The sequence below is a fragment of the Oryx dammah genome, unplaced genomic scaffold (assembly GCF_014754425.2).
Source record: "Oryx dammah isolate SB20612 unplaced genomic scaffold, SCBI_Odam_1.1 HiC_scaffold_29, whole genome shotgun sequence".
In the NCBI taxonomy this organism is placed as follows: Eukaryota; Metazoa; Chordata; class Mammalia; order Artiodactyla; family Bovidae; genus Oryx; species Oryx dammah.
Window position 1 is genome coordinate 16,081,311 of NW_024070213.1, and position 21,853 is coordinate 16,103,163.

The 21,853-nt window shown below is 49.2% G+C and overlaps 2 protein-coding genes, 1 long non-coding RNA gene and 1 other non-coding gene across 16 annotated transcripts in view; 1 reads left to right on the top strand and 3 right to left on the bottom strand.

The window, feature by feature from the left end:
• Nucleotides 1-242: 242 nt before the first annotated feature.
• Nucleotides 243-9,040, bottom strand: NOP2 (NOP2 nucleolar protein). 6 transcript variants are annotated; one of them, XM_040234987.1, is made up of 16 exons: nt 8,926-9,040; nt 8,560-8,669; nt 7,099-7,144; nt 6,833-6,921; nt 6,416-6,654; nt 5,438-5,493; nt 5,157-5,314; nt 4,843-5,042; nt 4,607-4,696; nt 3,752-3,839; nt 3,535-3,675; nt 2,902-3,041; nt 2,686-2,775; nt 2,447-2,569; nt 2,114-2,342; nt 249-1,010 (listed from the first exon to the last, which is right to left on the bottom strand). In XM_040234987.1, exons 2-16 carry the CDS (start codon nt 8,663-8,665, stop codon nt 340-342), a joined length of 2,466 nt encoding a protein of 821 aa, XP_040090921.1. In that variant the 5' UTR covers nt 8,666-8,669; nt 8,926-9,040; the 3' UTR covers nt 249-339. The 6 variants fall into 6 exon arrangements, with proteins under 6 accessions (XP_040090916.1, XP_040090921.1, XP_040090920.1 ...); XM_040234986.1 differs by having other exon boundaries at nt 6,416-6,684; nt 8,926-9,006; XM_040234982.1 differs by having other exon boundaries at nt 243-1,010; nt 4,843-5,314; nt 6,416-6,684; nt 8,926-9,006.
• LOC120858723 lies at nt 8,953-21,841 on the top strand. The gene is made up of 2 exons (XR_005719937.1): nt 8,953-9,363; nt 20,388-21,841. It is a non-coding gene; the product is annotated as an uncharacterized LOC120858723 (long non-coding RNA).
• CHD4 (chromodomain helicase DNA binding protein 4) overlaps nt 9,861-21,853 on the bottom strand; it is a 29,919-nt gene continuing 17,926 nt past the window's right edge. For 5 of the 8 annotated variants that reach the window (XM_040234981.1, XM_040234976.1, XM_040234974.1 and 2 more), the window contains 15 exons: nt 18,708-18,888; nt 18,537-18,623; nt 18,358-18,446; nt 18,124-18,257; nt 17,643-17,787; nt 17,365-17,530; nt 17,012-17,109; nt 16,779-16,908; nt 16,457-16,528; nt 15,846-15,983; nt 15,498-15,606; nt 15,251-15,383; nt 11,486-11,684; nt 10,620-10,783; nt 9,899-10,436 (listed from right to left, as the gene is read on the bottom strand). In XM_040234981.1, coding sequence (XP_040090915.1) covers nt 10,419-10,436; nt 10,620-10,783; nt 11,486-11,684; nt 15,251-15,383; nt 15,498-15,606; nt 15,846-15,983; nt 16,457-16,528; nt 16,779-16,908; nt 17,012-17,109; nt 17,365-17,530; nt 17,643-17,787; nt 18,124-18,257; nt 18,358-18,446; nt 18,537-18,623; nt 18,708-18,888 — 1,863 coding nt within the window. In that variant the 3' untranslated portion in view covers nt 9,899-10,418. Of the gene's footprint in view, nt 10,437-10,619; nt 10,784-11,485; nt 11,685-15,250; nt 15,384-15,497; nt 15,607-15,845; nt 15,984-16,456; nt 16,529-16,778; nt 16,909-17,011; nt 17,110-17,364; nt 17,531-17,642; nt 17,788-18,123; nt 18,258-18,357; nt 18,447-18,536; nt 18,889-21,853 lie in introns of all 8 variants that reach the window. The other 3 variants (XM_040234978.1, XM_040234975.1, XM_040234973.1) reach the window with 2 other exon arrangements.
• LOC120858980 lies at nt 17,191-17,328 on the bottom strand. Its single transcript, XR_005720004.1, has one exon.

A 21,853-nucleotide genomic window follows, 5' to 3' on the forward strand; every position in this document is an offset into this window, starting at 1 on the left:
TCCTCCAGTACTGCGTGGTTCTGGTGGCACGAAATCCATCTACATCCCTATTGCCCTCCTCCCTCCTAAGTCCAAACACCCAGCTCTGACTCCATGAATCTCCTTCCCTGGGTTCCCCAGAACTGACCTGATTTCTCAGTGCACTGCACTGTCCCCTCTTCTGAGGATCCCTATCTCACCCTCCCTCCTCTGCTCTTTTAAGCAGCAAAGCCAGCACCCACCCCCAAAAAACACACAGTGGCCAGGGACTGTAAAACATGTATTAAATTTCACATCCATGGTTGGGAAGCCATCCTCACAGAGGAAAGAGTTCCAGCCCTGCAACAACGGCAGTCTAATTCAACCATCCACTGAGGTCAGCGCAGGCTGGCGGTCGCCTCTGGACTGAGATTTTCTCCTCTTTGCTGGCGGGGGCCGGCTGGAACTGCGGGAGGACACAGTGGGAGTCTTAGGTCCCTTGGGGGTGCCATCCTGTTTCTGGAAGGCAGCTTTCTTGAAAGGTTGCTCTGCCACCTGCTGCTTAACCTTCTTAGCCCCTGTGGTGTTTCTGAAGGGCTGGTCAAGGTTCTCAGGCTTGGGTGTGGCCTGGGTCTTGGAGAGGGATGGTGCTGCGGGCAAGTCTGTGTCCATGGCCTTGGGAGGAGCACGCTGCTTCCGGAAGGCAGCTTTCCTGGAGGACTGCAGTTTGGGTGACTGTTGCTTTAGCTTCCCAGCCTCCTTTGGTTCCCTGACCACTGCTGCTGTTTCGGGCGGCTGACTACTGTCCTGGAGCTTGGAGGACGCCTGGGCCTTTGTGACAGCAGACACAGTGGACAATTCTGTGTCCATCCCTTTGGAGATGCCATTCTGCTTCTGGAAGGAAGACTTCTTGGGATGCTGCTGTTTCTGCAGCCGTTGCTTTGCCTGACCAGCCTTCTTAGTAGATGGGCTACCACTCTCAGACTTGGGGGTCACCTGCCCATTCACGTTGGGCAAGTCTGGGTTTGTGGGGGTGGATGTCGCAGAATTTCCTGTGGTTAAAATTAAACAGTTTGAGAAATAAGGCCTCATCACTGGGTCAGGATCATCAGTGGAGCAGAAAAAGCAGAGATATTAAAGTAAGGAGACTTCCTGGGTGCCACCTCCTGGCCAAGTGTCCCATAGAACAGGGGCAGTACCTAGGAGCAGATCATCTAGATTCAGATTACTTAGTTTCACCTAGCCTCTACTCATATTTGCAATCTGTAATAAAGAGAAGATACCATTACCCATCCATGGGCCAAAAGGTTTTCAGAGGAAGCTGTGCCCCTTGGGGGCCAGCAGGAGGTGAATCCTGAACAAACTTGAAGCACTGGGCTTCTTCTTTAATCAGAAAAGATGTTTTCTTCCATGTAGCTTTTGATGAGATGCAGACAAATAAGAAGGCACACAGAGTACCTAAAAATAAGCTAGTCTTCATGAATGAAGACTGACACATTCAATATGTATCTTTTAAGTTACAGCAAAAAATATATATATATAGGGTACTTTGCTACTTCTTGAAGAGATGTGTTAACATTCAAATGTGATTCATGTTAAGAGGCATTGTTTATAGAGAAAAGTCACCATGTTTGTGTGCAAAGAAGTCCACCTCTCCCTCATCCAACTAAGCCTAGGGTGACATCCCACCAGGCAGAGCCCTCAGGTTTGTTTCAGAAAACCCCACCCTGGCCTTTATGGCCCAGTCCAAACTCCCCAAGACAGCCAAGAAAACCATCTGCAATTAGTGAGATTGCAAAGAACTGACGGTTCTGAGGAGTCCTGCGCCAGCCCAGTGCTGAGGCTGAGATCTGTTACCAGGAAGGCCACCCCCAGCCAAGAAACCACACCCCTGCTGGAGAGCATTCACTGCTGACAACTGCAGCCACCTGGCACAACTGAGGAAAGGGCTCAATCCACACAAACCCTTTAACATACCCAACTGGGGTTCAGGCCTGGGACCAGTTCTAGCTGGAATGAAAAGGATCTCTCACCCCAGCATTCAAGGCTAAGCTGGGGGGGAAAGGACCGCCCTTCCCTGCAGCCACACTCCAAGGCCTCTGGAGGGGGAAAGAGCAAAGGTGGAGATGAAGAGAGCAAAAAGCAGATCACTTACCCGTTTGGGACTGGGGGATAGAATTGGAGAATTTCCTGAACTTGGCAATAAAGAACCCATCCATGTTGTGAGTGTGCGGGTAGAAGCGGCGCGTGGAGCGCAGCGTGGGGTGGAAGCGCCTTTCCCGGAAGCGGGTGAAGCCCTCCTGGCCGAAGTCCAGGCCGGTGGGCACCAGGCGCACATTTCTCTTTTTCAGGGCGTAGTCCACCACCCACTCGTTCTCCTCCACCTGACGTGTGGGGGAGACGGAAGGGAAGCAGAGCTGGAGTTGAAGGGGCGCTGAGGGCATGACAGCCCCAGGCCAGCTCCCTCCCACGCCCCAACAGGCCTCACCATGATGGAGCAGGTGCAGTAGACAAGGTAGCCCCCTGTCTTGGAGCTGGCGTTGACAGAATCAATAGCACTCAGGAGCAGCTCCTTCTGCAGGTGGGCACAGCGTAGGATGTCCTTCTCATCCTGCCCCCAAGGAGGAGAGACCCAGGCATTGGAACCCCAACAGGGGGCTTTGGGGAGTAGAGTGCTGCTGGCTGCCCAGGGGGCCCCCTCCCCCAGCTGGTCCCCCACCCCTGCACCTTGTTCGTCTTCACGGCAGGGTCCTTGGAGATGACCCCGGTGCCACTGCAGGGAGCATCCAGCAGGACTCGGTCAAAGCCGCCCACCACCTGGGGAAAGGGGAGATGAAGAGGATATTTTGGGCAATGGAACCATACCGTGAGCTTCCCAGGGGCAAGTCTCAACATCCTGACGTCAGGAAGTGGGGGAGGAGAGACGCCCAATGGGAGCCCCACCTTGGGGAACTGGCGCCCATCGTAGTGGCTGATGATGGCGTTGGTGACCCCCAACCGGTGCAGGTTGCCCACCACACTCTTGAGCCGCTCGGCATTGGCATCGTTGGCGAGGATCACCCCTGTGTTCTTCATGAGCTGGGCTGAAGGGAGAAGGGCACGGGGCTCAGCTGCAGCTTTTCTGCCTCCATACCCGCCAGGCTTCCCCTCCCCCTGCTGGTGAAGCCTAAGCCCTTCCCCAGGAAGCCATGTTCCCCACTGTCGACCCAGTCTGTGCTGGGCCCTGTGATGAGCAAACCTGCCAGGGTGGTTTTTCCATCGTTACTCAGCAGCCTCAGTTATTCTTCCGAGCTTAATTAAATGGTTACGACTAACTGTATGTAACGGTTACTTGTGCACACACATGTAAGTTTCACAATCCAAGCAAGACATAAAGGCCAACCCGCGCACCATCACCTCGCCATTCTACAGAGGGCCACAGAGAACCAAGACCTTGCCCAAGGTCACGTGGGCAGGAAAAGGCACCCGTGGGGCTAGAGCTGGGCTGCCTGGGGCTTTCTTGAGTGCCCTCAAGTCACTGACCCCACCTCCTGCTTCCTAAGGCTGGGTCCTCGCCCTGCCAGCCCCTCCTCTTACCTATGTAGCTGGTCTTTCCTCCAGGAGCACAGCACATGTCCAGGATCCGCTCGTGTTCCTGGGGTGCCAAGGCCATGACAGGCAACATGCTGGAGGCCCCCTGCAGCATATAGTGCCCGGCCAGGTACTCAGGCGTGGCCCCTGTGGAGGAGAGCCTGCAGGTGACGCTCTGGAACGAGGGCAGGGGTGGAAGGGCTCTGGGGCGGGGCGCACTCACCAATGGGCACCGAAGAGTCATACACCACGAGTCCTGTCTTGGACCACTTGCCCAGGGGGTCCAGATTAACACCACGATTGATGAGTGCCTAGAGGTTAAGATGGATGAAGGTTTTAGAACCTTGAAGTCAAGGTTCTGAGAGAGGCTGGAGATGTGAAGATATGGCCATGTCAGAGGCCTGTGGCACCACAGCCCTAGAGCTCAGTCAGGATGCAGTTGGCACAGATGGGAGAAACGAGCAGTTTCTCCCCTCCCTCCCCGTGTCTCCCCCTCCTGGGCCTCAGGTTCTAACTCAAGGTCTGAACTCCATTCCCATGGAGCAGACTGCCAGCTCCTGCTCTTTCATCTCCTGGAAGCAGAACCCAATTTTCCAAGAGCCTCAGCCCCCTTGCCATCAGTTGAACACTACTGGTGACAGCACTTTAAAGGTAGCTGTCGGGTTACCTAGCGCCAGAAGACACGCCACACACAGGGCCACACCACTACCTCTAGACCCCAGGTTTTTAACCTGGAACCTTTGGAAATGATGAGCTTCAAATACTGCTTGGGCCTGTGTGTCCTGTCTTTTCCTGCAGGCAGGAATCACAGTCTCACCAGCTTCCCCATTACTGATGAGACAGACAACTCCATCCGTCTCTCTGTGAGGCAGCACTTCCATCACCGCCCAGTCACAGGGAGCAGAGGCTGAGGGGATGAGCTTCCCACTCCACAGGGGTCCTCGGCCCTGAGCCAGCAGGTTGACCCAGCTTAGCACCAGGCCTGTCAAAGTTCACCCCCTGGATTGTGGCCGTAAATGCTAAGGGTGGCATGCAGGAGTCTCTGGGCGCACAGAAGTTGCTGCCTCCCACCTCTCACCTGAGCAAGGTCCCGGCGCCGGGTCTTCAAGGTGTTGGTCCTGAGGGTGATGGGCCTAGGCACCTCGTTGGCTTCCAGGAACTCCACCAGCTGGGACAGAGGATGGTGGGAGGAGGGAGTCAGGCTGGCCAAGGGGCTCCACCAGGAGAGCAGAGGGCCAGGAGGCCAGCTACCTCCCTACGTGGGGGAACAGGAAGGAAACGCAGGAACAGTGTCAGGGACAAACGAGTGGGTACCTCGGACACAGGGAAGAGGTCCATGAGCTTGCCCAGCAGGAAGTCGCCGTATGAGTAGTAAGTGGCCAGGTCCTTGTGAAGCCGCTGCAGGTATTCTGAGCGAGACCGACCCTCCTCCCTCTGAGTCCCGAAGTCACGCAGCACACCCACTATATCCTGGATGCGTTTGTGAACACGCTGCAAGTCTGGAGCCTGGGTATGTGGGCCCATTAAGGAACTGTTTCCGGGTGTGTGTGTAATGGGGAGGGGGGATGGCAGGCCTGGAAACCCCTTCTCACAAACACGTCCCCCCACACCCTGCTCTGGAAGGATATCCTGCTCCACCTCCCCAGCAGGGGGCAGCAAAGGCTCCTCCTCATCCACATTGATCTGCAGGCCCCCTTCCGACTCCTCGTCCTCTCTGGGGCCTGACTCTGCAGACACCTGCTCCTCTTCCTCCTCTTCGTCAGTCTCCTCCTCGCTCCACTGGTCCCTGCACACAGGTCCAGGAGCAGGGTGGCTCACAGATCAAAGTCGACACCTCCTCCTTCCTTGAGCTTTCCTCCTCCCCAGCTGCCACCTACGCTCCACCCAAAGAAGAGTTTCCACAACTCACCCAGCAACCGCTTCCTGGGCCTTCTGCTTTCGAGCAGCCCTTTCAATGGGCAACAACTGAAAAGAGAGACAAGTGGCTGGAGGTGCAAAGCCAACCCAACCCACCGGCCCACAGAACACCTCCCACCTGTTTCTTTCTTAAATACAAACGTAACTCTTGCTCCCAGAAAGAAATACAGATTCTACAAAAGTGATTGTAAGCTTGGCACAGTATTTACCATTGTTGAAATAAAACGAGGAATTCAAAGCGTTCATTATATTGGTCTTCCCACACCATACCGTACACGGGGTGGGGACGAAAACTGCCCTGAGGGTGCCCATTTCGCCGTATTTCCCTACACACTTACTCTACATCATTTTTCACAGTTAAAATCACGATGCATTTTCAAGTTTGCCTCTTGCCTTTCTCATTCACAGTCAGAACACAAGCATTTTCACAGACATATTGGCCAAATATTGATTTCACATATGAATGAACTTTAATTCACTTAAGTAAACTGGACATTTTGGAAGCTTCCAGACTTTTGGCATTATGGTCCACATGGACGGTGCCTGGAAACTTCAAAATGGTAGCTCTGTAGAAAGGAGGGGGATGTGGGTGAGGGGTGCAAGTAGACACTTTACTGTATTTTGCTTGAACTTTTCTAATGACACAAATATATGAACTGTATAATACCTAATAACTCCTTAGACTTTAACAAGTAAACCTCTGTCTACATTCTGGATCACGTTCCTAAGATGGAATTGTTGTATCAAAAGGAAAATCTCATGTTTCAAAGTACTCTATCCCTACGGCTCTTCTAAACTTGCACATGTGCCGAGAGGAAGGAATCGGTGCTCTCAAACAGTGATGGCACACCAAAGTCCCTTTTCTCTACTCAGGCTTACCCTCATCACTGAGAGACAGTCAAAGCAATCTGGAAAGACTCTAATAAAAGACAAGGATCGCTTCTGGGAGATCCAGAGGGATGGAGCTCACCTCTTCACCGTCATCCTCATCTTTGTCTTCTGAGTTGGAGCCAGCTCCATAATCATCTATCATATCCGCATCACTGTCCTCGGAGCCCCAGAGGTCCTCCTGGTTCACCACACCGTCCCCTTCAGAGTCTTCCTCCTCCTCCTCCTCTGCACTGCTATGGGTTGGTGCTGGGCGCTTCTTGCCTCGAGCAACGTTAAATAAGGACAAGGCTTCCTTCTTACCAGGTGTCTGGACAGCTCCTGCACAGACCCCAAAGGGTTTGCAGAATCCTAGACCGGTGGCAGCCACACACTGATGGAACCTGCCTTCCCTACGCCCAAGAATATCCTCTGGCTGTTCCTTTCAGGTCAGAAATGCTCAGCAAGTCCCTCCTTCCCCAGGACCCAGAGGAAGCACCCAGCTCTTATTTTCACTGACCTTTTGGTAGCTTCCCAGGCAACAGTTTGGCCCCAGGGGACTTATTTGTCTCAGGGGCTTCAGCAGAGCCCAACCTTCTCTTGGCTGCCCTAAAAACACATAAGAAGTGGAAAACGGAACACACCTCCAGGCTCTGCCGCCTCCCAGAGTGGGGAAATGTGACAGTCCCCAACAGCCCTTCCCATCAGCTTGATCACATGGGATCACACGCTGAAAGACGAGCAGGACCAATTTAATCCGTGTAATGCAGGTCTGGACACACTCACCTCTTTCGAGCACGACTTGACAGCCTTTTAGAATTTTCATCACCACCTGTTTAAAAAACAAACAATCAGAATAGGAGATTACAGGAGAAACAACTAGGATACTAGTTAAAGGGAGTAAACAGTAAGCCACTCCACTGTGCTCTGGGGGCTTCCCTGGTGGCTCAGACCATAAAGAATCCAGCGGCGATGCAGGAGACTCAGGCTTGATCCCTGAGTTGGGATGGGGAAGGCAATGGCAACCTACTCCAGTATTCTTGCCTGAAGGATCCCATGGACAGAGGAGCCTTGCGGGCTACAGTCCATAGGGTGACAGAGGATGACAGAGCACACACACCACGTGCTCTCCCAGGAGCCGGTCAACAGATGCCAAGGAGACGAGCTCCATCTGGTTGTTCACCAACCAAATCCAAACTGGGCCTCCCTCCAGACTGGTTTCAATGGCATCAGCACCATTCTGGTAACGCAGATTCCTTCTTCTGCTCTTTCTTTTACTCTCAACTAATCAGTTACCAGGGCTTCCCTGGTGGCTCAGTGGCAAAGAATCCACCTGCCAATGCAACAGACACAAGTTCAATCCCTGGCTCGGTCCCCTAGCAAAGGATATGGCAACCCACTCTAGTATTCTTCCGTGGGAAATCTCATGGACAAATGAGCCTGGCGGGCTACAGTCCATGCGGTCGCAAGAGACTCAGACACGACTGAGGCGACTAAACAACAATATAATCAGTTACCAACCACAGATTCCACAACTGCTGCCGTTCATATATTCTCTAAATAACTTAACGTTTAAATCTCAGCTTTTTGATAATTATCAATTACGGACAACTGATAATTGTCTGCAAGTTAAACTCTCAGCATCCACTTTCTAAGCAGCACCTCTCTCATAGGACACTGCGGTGATATGAGCCCAAAGGGTTCAACACAGTGTTGAGCACTTGCCAACACCTCAATTAATCACATCTTTCATACAAAGATGGACATGAACTACCTGCCCCTTCTCCCCTCTCACCCCGTCTTCCATGCAGTAGACAACCAAGTATTATGCAGGAACCAGATTTGTGGTTATCATCTCCATCCCCTCCACAACACAGTTCACAGTGACTGGACTGCTCCCTTCCCAACCTCCCCTTGCTACAGTGTCACCCATTTTTTCCAAAACCCAACTTCTTTACAGAATCTTTTTAAGCTCTCTTAACACTATGGCTTGCCCCTTCCTGGGAGCTCCCTCAACGCTGAATCACACCTGTCCTTGCATAGCTTCTTGTGTCCCTGCTGCATCTTCCCTAAGTTCTAAATGCTAATCAGAGTATTTCATTCATACTAGTCTTCTAGTAAATCATTACAACGTTCTGTTTGAACGGAAAATGAAGACATAGACCAAAAAAACGAAAGAGTTAAGATATAAAGGAAGAATAATGCAAAAGCAGGAGTATCAGGAGGGGAAGCACGCCTGACTCTTACCTGCAGGCAAGAATTTGGCGAGTTCGGTCTCTGCACCTTTCTGTTTCCGGGCCTTTCGGCCCGGCCCGCGCTTCTCCTTCTTCGTAGGGTCCAATTTGCGCCCCATGGTCCTGGGGAACACAAAAACGGGAGACGGTAAACGTGCTGAAAGGGAAAGTATCAGATCGCAGACGGTCAGGAAAAGGTACTGACTCCATCAGAACCTCGACTCAGCAGCCCCCTAGCCTCTCGAGGCCTAGCCAAACCTCCACTCCACGCTGAGCCCCAGGCCCTGGGTCCCACGCCCCTCCACATGTCCCAATCCAAGTTAGCGTCTCACTCTCCCTAACCTGACTTAGTTCAGACCCGCCCGAAGCCTCGGCTCACCTGGAAGTGGAAGGCACGGAGTTCCACGTGCGGCTCGGCCAGATCAGACACCACCCCACGGAAACGTCTCGCGCAGGCGCACTGCGCACCCCGAGGTCCCGCCTCTTCCGGCCTTCCGGTCCGATGAGGAAGCCGGAACACTTGCTTGCCGGGCTGGCGCGAAGCCGGGCAGGATTCCAGAGAGGACCGCTCCGCTCTCCCCGCTGGCGAAGGCGGTGCCCACGAGGCGTCTTCGACTTCCCCGCCCTCCACTCCAAGCGTGGGCCTTTGGCCTCGTAGAGTTCATTTGGAAATACTGTACCCGGAAGCCGCCCCTTCCCCTCGACCACTGGCGCCAGAGCTGGGCCCTCCGCCTGACGTTGCCCCGAGATCAGCGGCCCCCACGCCTGTGACGCGGAAACCCTCTTCCTTGACCGCAGGACCCGCGCTGCCCCTCAGGTAAGAGTCCTCTCTGACCAGGTTCCCGTCTTGGAGGTCGGGAGGAAGGTATCTCGTGTCCACATTTCACCCACGCAAGTTAACAGAAAAACTGACTTCAGCCTTCCTGCAAGTAAACACCAAGGTGGCGCTCAGCTGTTAAAATACTGTTCCAGCCCTGGTTCCACCTTCACAACACTGCGAGGAAGATCTTTTCATTTTATGCATGATATTTCAACAGCTTGGAGAAGCCTGCTTCCGCACGCTCGCAGAGCTGGGAAGCCACAGATCAGGTTGTGAACCGCGCGGGTGGCGGGGCGTGGGGAAGGCGTCCTGCCCGTTACACGTGTATAGATGGGAGAGTAGATTCTTCCGTGGACTCTGATACAAGGAAACCCCTATTCTCCAATTACAGGTGTCCCAGGGCTCCCGTCACTCACTCACCCACCTGCACCTACACCCACACTGAACCAGAGCACTAAAATACAAGGAAACTTTTATTTTCAGTTTTCATCAAGAAAATTTTTTTTTTTTTTTATGCTTTTGGTTGTTTTCCTTTTTTTTTTTTTTTCCACTTTATTTCATTCTAGCCACTCAGGGGCTGGAGCCGCTGGGTTCCTGGTATTAAAAAGATGCCAACAGAGGTAGCTGTGTCTCGCCCAGGGGCCCGGCCCACTGTGAATACCCAAAAAGGAGAAAAGAAAACACAAAATCAACCAACAAAATAAAACGGAAGGAGGAAGAAACTCAGATCATTTTCTTCAAGCCTGGCGGGAACCCACAACAGTTCGTGTGTAACAGTGTTACAGTGGGGAGAAGCCAGGGCCCAGAAGGCCAGCCCGCCAGCTCCCTGCAGATGGCGCCGGCGCTACTGCTGCAATCTCTCCAGCAGGAAGGGCACCACTGCCCCTCACTCCCTCCCCTCCCCTAGTGCTCCGGGGGCTGTTCCTCTACAACTTAGAAGATGGGGCAGAAGGAAGGAGAGGGTCTCTCGGGCCCCCAGGGGAGAATCTGGGCAAGGGAAAGTGAGGAAGGTCACTGCTCAGCGGTGGAGGTGGTATTTTCCATCTGGGTCTTCACTGCTGCTGGGCTACCTATAGGAAGAGAAGGCCAAGGGAGTCAGAGTTCCGACACCACAGCAACCCACTAGATCCCAAGAGAACTCACTGGTAAGCCCACCCCGCTGCCCAGCCTGTAAAGCTAGGGACAAACAGCACAGTTTCCAACTTCCAGAATGGCTCTGTTCAACAGCTGGCCAGAGGAAAATGGTCCTATACCTGCTGTGGAGGTGGTTCAGGCGCCCTGTTTGCCAGGCGACTGAGAATATTACGCTCTGACATCTGTAGCCTCACAGCAACTGGGGGGATTCGGGCAATAGTGGCTGGGAGTCGAGTCACATCAGCTTTCATGTCACTCAGCAGTTCTTCTAGCTGTTTCAGAACTGCATGGGGAGAAAAAGAGGCAGTGAGCCGTGGTGGTCAAGACCCAGGTCCGTCCTCCCATATGGGGACCATCCCTTCCCCCTAGTACTTTTCTCAGTGACCGAGTAACTGATGTGCTGGAATACTGTCATTTGTCACTGAGTCACCTGACCTGGCTCCACCACATTATTTCTTATTCCTCATGTTCCAGTTCCAGCTGCCCATGATTCTATGATTTTGAAGTCACCTGTCTCTTGATCTCTATTGTCATATTTCCTCCACTTCTTGAATAGTTATTCGTTTCCTTTTCTCATCTTTCTTCTTTTGGAGCTCTCCCTTCTTCCTTTATACCTGCCTTCTTTCTGTCCTTTCACCCTCCACCCCACTCACAGTGTCTTAACTTTAATCAGAAACTGAATGTTGAAAGGGGTCTAGAACTCGACAGGATATTAAATCACCTGAAATTACCTCTAAACTACCACAGATGAAGCTATGTTATTCTGCTTTGTTTCTACCTCCAAGAACTTGAATATGTTCGAGTTAAGAGGCAAAGAACTACTGTCCTTGATTGCCTCTAAGATGTCGGCTGCCTGATGAGGAAGGTGAGGATCCCCAGCATAACCCTAAGCTCCCAGACAAAGCGGGTGGAGGAGTAACCGTGTACTGGGGAGGGGCAGAGCAGGAAGGAGGCCAGGTCGGCAGGAGGCAGGGGAGCCACTGGCTACCTTTGTGCAGGACTGCATTAGCTGGCTTGTTTCCTGCCATGGACTCCTTGGACAGGTGCTGATGACTCTCTGCCAGACACTCCACCTCAGCAAAGCGGGTGTTTAGGGCCATGGAAGGGTGAGAAGGGTCCTCTGACATGTTGAGGTAAGCTGCCCGACGCAGCTGCTCCTCAATCACCAGGGCTTGTTCTAAGAGCTGGACAAGAGACAAAGAGGAGACGGCAATCAGACTGATGCTCACTCTGCTTGCTTCTGATGGGCCTCTCAGAACCTCACAGATGGATGTTCCCTCCCCCTCCTCTGGCAGTCCAGCATTATACTACTGCCTTTTTTTTACCCCTCTTTGGAGGTCTGTGTTTTTTAAAAGTTCTTCACTCTTACTGATTCACCCTTATACAAAAATGATATTCAATTTAGAACATAATGTGTAAAGAATTCAAATCACAATTCCACCTCCAAAAGATACTGTTAATGTTAGAGGCTTTTCATTACATGTTTTTTACAAAATTAGATTCTATATATGTATTTATATTACTTTCACTCAAAATTACATAGTAAGTGAAGTCACTCGGTCATGTCTGGTTCTTTATGACCCCATGGACTGTAGCCTACCAGGCTCCTCTGTCCATGGGATTTTCCAAGCAAGGGTACTGGAGTGGGTTGCCATTTCCTTCTCCAGAGGATCTTCCTGACCCAGGGATCAAACCTGGGTCTCCCACATTGCAGGCAGATGCTTTACTGTCTGAGCCACCAGGGAAGACAAGAATTACATAGTAAAACTCTTTATAAATAAAATATGACTTTAAACGGTTGCATGGCAGTCATCCTTTGGGTATAACTACCCTATCACTTCCCTGGTGGCTCAGAGGTTAAAGCATCTGCCTGGAATGTGGGAGACCCCGGTTCGATCCCTGGGTTGGGAAGATCCCCTGGAGAAGGAAATGGCAAGCCACTCCAGTACTCTTGTCTGGAGAATCCCATGAAGGGAGGAGCCTGGTAGGCTACAGTCCATGGGGTCACAAAGAGTCGGACACGACTGAGCAACTTCACGCTCACACACTCACTGAAGTTGTTTTACTCTTTTAAAAATTATTCGTTTCTTTTCTTTCACCTCCATATCTCACTCCCATTCCTTTTCTTCCTCAAATAGGCAATCCTTTTAATATACCTACTTTTTTGTGGGTTTTCTTGAACATAGTATTGTTTCATGTGCTTTCTAATTTACAGAATGTTTTTCTGTACACTATAAAATTCTGTTTCCTCCTTTCCCCACTACGTATCTTTTTAAAAGGTCCATTTATGTTATAGAAATGTATTTTGTCGCTTCTACCTGCTGCTGAATGATGTGATGTTAATTCACACTTTACCTACCCACACACCCAGTGTTGAGTATCTGGTTGCCTCCAGACCCCACCACCAAAACTCATATTGCAACAAACACTTGACATGTCGCCTGATGAAGCTGTGTAAAAGGTCCTTTGAAACACATTCCAAGGGAAAGAATGTTGATACTTGAGTTACGAGGCTTGTTTTACTCAATGATCCTCTCTGGTTCTTAAAAAGAATGAATCCATTAGAGATCAGGAAAAAGGAGAGTATGAGAATAATGGACTGTTGTTTCTTCCACAAGACCTGCCTACATCAAGGTCTACTAATTTATGCTCAAACAGACCAGACACCTATCAACTTACATACCCTGTCTCCTTCACCAGCTCCCTCCCTCTTGCCCCAAACTATAAGCTTTCTCCAGAATCACCATTCTCCCAAGAGCTCTCTCACCTCCTAGCATCAGCCAGCCCCTCTATGCAAATGGGGTGGTGCTTCTCAAACCTGTACCTCAGGCACCAACTGTTCTGTTCCCACTTGTGCATGGCTGATCACTTTGATCCCACCTGTTGATGGTGCTGGGGTATTTACTTCTCAAAAACACCAAAAGACTTGTCTAGAATGGAACTCACTCTTTTCTACAGACTGCTTGCTCTCCTCACTTCTCTGATCTGCCGATTATAATTTAACTTTCTCAGCAACTCAGACTCAAAACCTCAGTTAAGAGTCTCACTCCTTTATATCTCAAATCCAGTCAAGCCAGGGGTCAGCAAACTGTGGCCTGTGGGCTGAATCTGGGCCACTACCCATTTGTGGATGACCCAAGAACTGAGAATGGGTTTTTGGCTTTTAAATAATTGGAAAAAAAATCAAAGTAATAGTTTATAACACTTCATATAAATTATATGAAATTCATATTTTAGCATCAATAAATGAAAGTTTTACTGGAACACATTCATACTTACTGGCTTATCACATATGGCTGCTTGCATTTCACTAGAGTTTGTCTTAGAAACGAACCCGAAATACTCTGGCCCCTTAACAGAAAAAACCTGCTGACCCCACAGTAAATCAATAAATCCTGAAAATTCTTCTAGTGTTTCCTTTATCTCATCCTTTTCCACAGCCAGTATAAGAGCTGAGCCCTTACTACCTCAGGAGTATAGAGTAGTTCTGTAATCTCATGAAATGTTCTATTTCAGTTTCCCTTGGTTGTATCAAAACCCTTCACAAACCCTCAATAGCTACCCATGAACTGTAAAGGTTAAGTCAGGCCTCCAACCTTATCTCTCCAACCTACCTCCTACCACCACCAAGATGAGTGTCTTCTACACCCCACCTGGACTATTTGCTGTTTCCAAACACCCTACCTAAAGCTCTACAGCCTGTATACCCAACCTAACCCTTTCGATCATAAGGCCTCCTGTTTCTTATCTATCCAGCAATCTCTATTACTTCATTCCAAGGGGATTTCTCTGGTAGTCCAGTGGTTACAACTCTGCTTTCCAAGGCAAGGGGTGCAGGTTATATCCCTGGTTATGGAACTAAGATCCCACATGCCTCCTAGCCAAACGACCAAAACATAAAACAAGCAATATTGTAACAAATTCATTAAGACTTTAAAAATGGTCATTAAAAAAAATTTTTCTAAAAAATTGTAGGAAAAAAACTTCCATTCCAGTGCCATCTTCTCCCTGAAGCATCTGTGAGCGCTCCCCACATTCCCTCTGGAGAATATGGATTTAGCAGTCTCCGTCGCAACACTTAAGACTGACACGCACTTGACCACACATTTGCCACTACTTTAAACTGAAAGCTTGAGAACAGGCACCAGGCCTGTCCCTGTGCCACCTGCTACTTGGCACACAATGTTGGAAGGCTCACTGGTATGCACTCCTCATTCCCCAATTATAATACTTAGCTTGAGATTCACGTGCCTTGTCTTCATTTTGATGTCTGCACAAGGTGCCCTCAATACAATTTGCTGCATTCCTGACAAAGATGTCCCTTTAGTCCTGGGCAAATTAGCCCCAGCATTTCTAAAAATGGAGATCTACATCTCTGCATCTCCCCACCCTTCATCTCCACAGACTCAGGAAAAAGTATGACCAGTCCACTGATAGCCCCGCCTCCTTACAGTCAGTTCAATCACACTTGTGTCTTTCCTGAACACTCCAACCTGCAGAGGTCCCTAGCACACCCATGGTGCTGGTCTCTGTCATTTGTCAGGCAGTCATCTTCAGCCATTAAGTAACTGCTTACTTTTCAAGTCTGTCTGTCTTGATACTTGGGAGCAAAGCCATTCACAGGATACACAGTTAAGTACCCAGGACAACATAATATACAGTATGGCTGAATGACCAGATTTCCTCTGCAGTCCCTTCTGCACTCTAAAGGCCATCCCATCAAGCCTGTATTCCTCCCATTCCTGCTCACCTTGAACCTTCGGGCTAGAAACTTATTCTTGATCTCTAAGAAATTGCCACGGTTCATTTCCCCCTTGAAAGGTTCATTGAGGATGGCATAGCGTGGGTCATTTTGGATGTCCTGCCAACGGGCATAGCCATGGCTGTTGGAAAATTAATCGCTCAGGAAAAATGAAACAAGGGAAAGTAACAACGTCCAACTGTGAGACCGGCAGAAATCCCACCAGAACCTTAGATCAGACTCAGGCAAAGGATACTTTATGATGCCAGCCAGTAGCCAGTAGTCATGGCGTCGGTGCCAGATCTCATAAGTCTTCTTGGTGACGGTGGCTGCCCGCTCCTCATTCTGCCATAGGGAGTGCAGCTCTGAAGAGAGGTATGGGGAAGGGGGTAGAAGCACAAATGCAGACACCTCTGAGGATTCAGCTACTCACTCCTGACCCCAGATAGCGACTTACTGTGCCTTTGGCTTTATAACAGGGACCCCAGAGGAGTGTGCCGTAGGCCTGGTGTTCCCTCTAGGAGAGCTAAAGTCTCCGTACCTTGGTTTCCGACAAGAACCCTAATTTCACCTTGAATCTTTCCAGTGGGCCCTTTTTTCATACCAGTAAAACCACCATCTGCGATGTTGAACATGAAACGCTGTTTAATATTTTTCTTCTGCTTCTCATCATTCAGGTCCTTTGGGGTCTCTCCATTCTGAAGCATCACCTCTTTTTTCTCCTCTTCTTCTTTCTTCTCTTCTACAGAACAGGCAGAAATGTCAGCTCTAGACAGAAGACAGCACTATGGCCCTTACCTGTACATATAGTACCATGTGCTATGAGGCCACCCATCTACCTCCACCCTTTCTCCACGTGTTTTTATATTTATATATATATAAATATTTATTTGGCTGCGCTGTCTTAGTTGCAGCATGTGAGCTCTAGTTCTCTGACCAGGGATCAAACCTGGGCCCCGTGCGTTGGGAGAGCAGTCTTAACCACTGGACCATCAGGGAAGTCCCCACATGTAACTGTTTCTTAAACACACAAAAAGGTGCCACCAGCTGCTGACCGTCACAGGAGGGGAGAGGGGGAGTCTTTTAGCTTGGGATAAAATGATTGTATCAGTATTGATGGGGAGCCTGTGGATGGAGAAGTGTCTAGGAGACAAAGTTCTTCCTTTCAGAAATAAGAGTCCTTTTACAGTACAGTCGGCATCTCCGAACACCCACCTTTGTCCTCCACCACAATGGGAGTCAGATCGACTGCTGCCTTCTCCTCCACCTTCTCCACATCAGCATTACCTGGGGGGAACAGATGGCATTGAGAACATATCTAAAGAAGGGTGCTCCCCACCTCTGTTAGATCTGAAATAGTCCTAAACCAAATCTTAATGATTAAAGTCATAAAAGATGTCCTGAGGGAGAAAAAGCCCACAGTTAAACTCAGGGGTGAGAGTCTTCTGTGTGTCAGTTCTTCTGGACTGCCTCTAGCCGGGCTACAAGTCGAAGTCCTTTGGTTCACAGAGTCTGCAGGGCACGCAGATGGACATACCTTTGGGATCTGTCTCCATTGCTTCCTCTGTTCTCTCCTTGACCTCTGCCTTTTCCACTTTCTCCTCTCCCTCAGGAGGCTCCACTGGGACTTTCTCCTCCTCTGAGGCAGGGGCAGGGGGCTGTGTACACTTCAAAAGAGAGAAAACAGAGGTTGAAGCAGACGGGCCAGCCCCCCAGAGGGAGAATGGGCCAATCCCGCGGCCTCCAGTGTGGCGTCTGTCACCCTCTCACCTCGACGGCGGCCTCAGGGGGTGCAGACTTCACCTCCTTCTCTGCCTCTGCACTCTCTTCTTCTTTGAGGTTATTCTCCTCTACTTTAATCCCATCCTCTGCAGGCCAACAATAGACATTAATTAAGAAGGTCCCAAATCACAGAGAAGGTCATGCCTTCTCCGTCTGTCTCATCTTAAACTGTCCTCTCGTGCCTTTAAGAGCCAGCCCTATTCTCAGGACGGCCCTCCTAAACTGAGAGGGAGCTTGCTGTGCGTCCTGCCAGAGTCCCCTGAGAACTGAGCACAGGGGAGCAGAAAAACCACAGGCCAGGACAAGAAGAGGATAGAGGACCACCGCCTAGGAGCACTCACCGGCAGGCGGGACAGGAGCTGGAGTATTAGGCTGTGTGTCCCCAGGAGTGGAGGGGGTAGGAGTCTTTGGGGAAGGTGACCCTGGCTGGGACATCTTCTTATTTTCCTCTACTTCTGCAAGTTCAGGCATGCTCCAGCGCCCATTAACATGTTCAAACTCCTGAACCTGCAGCAATGAGACAAGAGGCTGAAGACCCGAGTCCAACTAGGCTCCTTCCCTGCTGGCTCTCCAGCTCCCACTATAAGCCCTGGATCACAGAGGGAGGCTCAGGGCTCACCTTCTTGCGAATCAAGGACATAACCCCAATCCGAGTAAGGACATGCTGGCGAGACAGGCCTTCTCGGGGAACGCCATCAGCAAAGGTCTCGGCCCCATCTGCTCCTGGCTCACATAAATGCCGCATAAAAAGTGAGACATAAGCCCTGTGGTACAGAAACAGAGAAACAGGTTAAAGAGCAGCCAGCTCCCAGACCAGACTCCTTCCCACCCGCAGGGCAGTCAAGCCTCATGCTGGAGGTGACTGTAGCTGCATGTGAGGTAAAGCCCACCACGGTGCTGAGAGCTGGTCTCCAGACCCTGTCCCGTGCTCCAGGTCCTCTTCTGGGGAAGCAGGGAACAGAGAGACCTATTCCTAGCAGCTGCACTTCCAGCTTCAGCAGGAGACACAGACTGCCTCCTGGCACAGCGGGCTCCGGTGTGCAGAAAAACCCAGACTCAGAGGCCTTGCTTTACAGTGCTCACCCAAGCACTCAACTTACTTGAACTCCTTCTCCGATTTGCCTCGCAGATCCCTCACGAGCCACTGGGTGGTGAAAGCATCCTGAGGGGGCATCCCATAGCGCATAATTGCATTAAGAAAGGCTTTTCGCTGACGAGCATTAAAACCAAGAACCTGGGGGCAGAAGGAGCCAGGTGAGAGGGAGGCAACCCAACTCCCCCAAGACCCGACAGCCGCTCACACCCACCCTGCTCTAGGACCGAGCGGTACTCACTTCAATATTCCCACCAACACGGGCCAACAGAGGAGGCAATGGCTTATCTTTATCATTCCGCAGGCCCTTACGACTGGGCCTGCGGGGAGCTATAAAAAGAAAAGGACATGTGAGCGATGCCAATCGGGATGTTAGACAAAGCAACAGGTAAAAATGCAACAGAAAGGGATGGGCCTCACCTTCTGAACGTTCATCAAAGTCTTCATCACCTTCCTCTGAGGCCACCGAATAATCGGACTGGTTGTCGGACTGGTCGTCCTGCCAATCTGGAGGGAGAGAGGGCAGATGAGCGGGGCCCACTGCTCTAGTGGAACGGCCCATGGGTGGGGGGCGGGGCCGGCCACACACACCTCGGTCCTCCTGCGAGCCATCATTGTAGTTGACCTGTTTACGAATTCTTTTTCCTTTGCCCAGGTTTCGGGCCAGATCTTCTTGCTGCTGCTCATAATGGTGTCGCAGCAATTTCTCCCAGTAGTCGGGATCCACACTTTCTTCCTGTTTTATGATCTCCCGTTCCACCTCCTCTTCCTCCTGGGGCAGAGGGAGGGCCAGGACTCAGGGCTGCTGCACCCCCAGCTACCCCTGGTCCTCACAGTTCCCACTGTTAGCTGCTGTTCATGACTTGACTCTGAAATACATGGTGTACCTGCTTGAACCTAAGAACTTGAGAGAAATTTAATTGACAGGACAAGCTGTTATCACAAGACAAAAGGATGAAGAGACAGTATGCATCCTTTTAACCCCTTTTACTGACACACAAACAGTTGGGAGACAGTAAAATGTAGGAAAGAGATTAGAGCCTTAGCAAGGCAGAATGGAGAAGCTTCTGAAATACTGCAGAAGATTCTTCCAAGCAATAAAGTAGAAGGGCCATAAGCCCTTTGTGTTCTTCATAAACTTCACAGAAGTTTACCAACTGTGAAAAAAAAAATTACATATCCTCTTATATCCCCATAATGTTTATGCTCCTCTGAAAGTCTTCACTTTCTTTTTTTTTTTTCAGATAGTTTAGGACCACCAGTTCCAAATCCTTTACATTAGAATTAAGCTGTTAACAGCACTGATATAAGAAACAACCTACATATCCATCATTAGGGAATCTGAATAAATTATGGGGGGGTGAAATGGATGAAGAGAGTCAAAAGGTATAAATTTAAGCCATGATGATTTTATACATAGCATGAAAACTCTAGTTAATACCATACTGCATATCTGAAAGTTGCTATTATAGTGAAAGAGCAGTTCTTAAAAGCTCTCTCCCAAAAAAAAAAAATTAATACTATACATATGATGACAGAACTAAACTTACTGGGGTGACATCTTGCAATATATACAAACCATTATGATTTGATACAATATATCAAAACACATCATACACCTTTAATATAATAGTGTTTTATATCTCAGTTTTTTAAGTAAATAAATTATGGTACTTTCAAACGGTAACATATTACGCAGCAAAAAAGGGGGGTGAGGCAGAAGTTCTTTCTGTACTGATTTGGATGAAATAAATCTTCCAAGATCAGGTAGACAAAAGTGAGGTACAGAACATCATGGAGAAGAAGCCACTTTCCTTACACAGCAACATGGATACAACTAGAGATGATCATAGGAAAAAATACCATATCACTTATACATGGAATCTGAAAGTATGACACAAACAAACCTATCTATGAAACAGAATCAGGGACCTAGAGAACAGACAGGGAGTTGCCAAGGGGAAGGGACTGCAGTGGGAGGTTGGCATTAGCAGATGTAAGCTTTCATATACAGAACAGGTAAACAACAAGGTCCTACTGTATAGCACAAGGAACTATATAGAATATCCTATGATAACATAATGGACAAGAATATATATAAAGAAAGTGTGTATATATACATATATATAAAGGTATAACTGAATCACTTTGTTGCCCAGCAGAAATATACACAGCATTGTAAATCAACTATTCTTCCCATTTTTGTGTGTTTGTGTGGTGTGATTTAATACAACAGAAGTTTATTTCTTGTTCCTACAATGTCCCTTACAGATCTGGGGGACTCTCCAGAACAGATACCTCTCTCCAGTGTGGGGGCCTCAGCGTTCCAGACTGCTCTGATCTCATACTCCTCTCTCTGGATGTGCTCACACAACAGAGGAGGAAGACAGCACTAGAGAGTCCCATACCAACAAATAAATGCTTCAGCCATGAAGTGAGGCTTATGCAACAACCCGCTGCTCAAAACTGTCTCAGGACCCTGTCTAACCACAAGGAGCAGAAAAAAAAAACCACTCCCTTCTTTTCTTGGCTGTGCCATGTGGCTTACAGGATCCCAGTTCCCTGATCAAAGACTGAACCTGGGCCCTCAGTAGTGAAAGCATGGAGTTCTAACCGCTGGATCGCCAGAAAACTCCCTTCTTACTGTTGACTAGGATCCAACCCCATGTCTCCTTGTCTACTGCTATACCTCACTTAGAAGAGGACCTGGCGACTTCCCTGTGGAACAATACTTCAACTTTAGAAAAAACTACTTTCCTTAAAAGGAAAAGGGAAAAAGGTGTTTCTGTGTATATACAGGTCTATATATATGCATACACACATATGTGATTTATATGCATATAAAATAGTTCGTAAAATAAATATCACTTATCCCCAGCGAGGGTGCTAGGTAGCCAAAGGACTGGGGTGGGGAAGATATACTTCTATAGCTTCTGAATTTTGAATCAGGAGACTTACAGCTGACCTCTGAACAACTCAGGTTTGAACTACATAAGTCCACTTACACAAAGATTATTTCTCAACAGTAAATACTACAGTACCACACAGTCCACAATTGAATCTGCAGATGTAGGAGCTACACATATGGAGGGCTGTAATATTAAAAAAATAAAACTTTATGCAGCCACCTAGAGGGCCATCGTCAGGAAAGGTTAACAGTGGGAGGTGGAATACCAGCCCTCCCTTGCAGCCACTCAGCACCTTCTGCCCTGGGTCCCTCCCAAATGCGGACCACCCTGACAGGAGGGCAGTTTTGACTGAAGACTACTAGGTCAGACTTTTCAGCCACAAGCAAACAACACTGAGGTCAAGATACATATCAGAAAAACAGCAAGAGGAATGATTCAGAGTTGGAAGGATGAGAATAGATGGCAAAGATCATCAGAAACTGATGTCAATTCAAAGAACCTTGACCTGGGTGGCTCAAAGGGGACCAGAAGGGAAAGAATTTTTTTTCTTTAATTCTATACCCTGTCATTATATTGGGGGAAAAAATATTAGAGTCCACACAGTCATAACTGAGTATTCTTTGTTTTCTGTTTTAAGAGACCCAGGAAACAGAAGGGAAAAAGGAAAAACAATTGTTTCCGAAAGTACAGGAAGACAGGCTAAGTACATATCACATATCCTACCTTTTCTCTGGAGAGAGTTGGGTTAGCAATCCAAAGTCTATTTATAGAGCTAATAAAATACGTAAGAGAAAATAAAGTGAAAGTCTGATAAAACAGTTAATATAA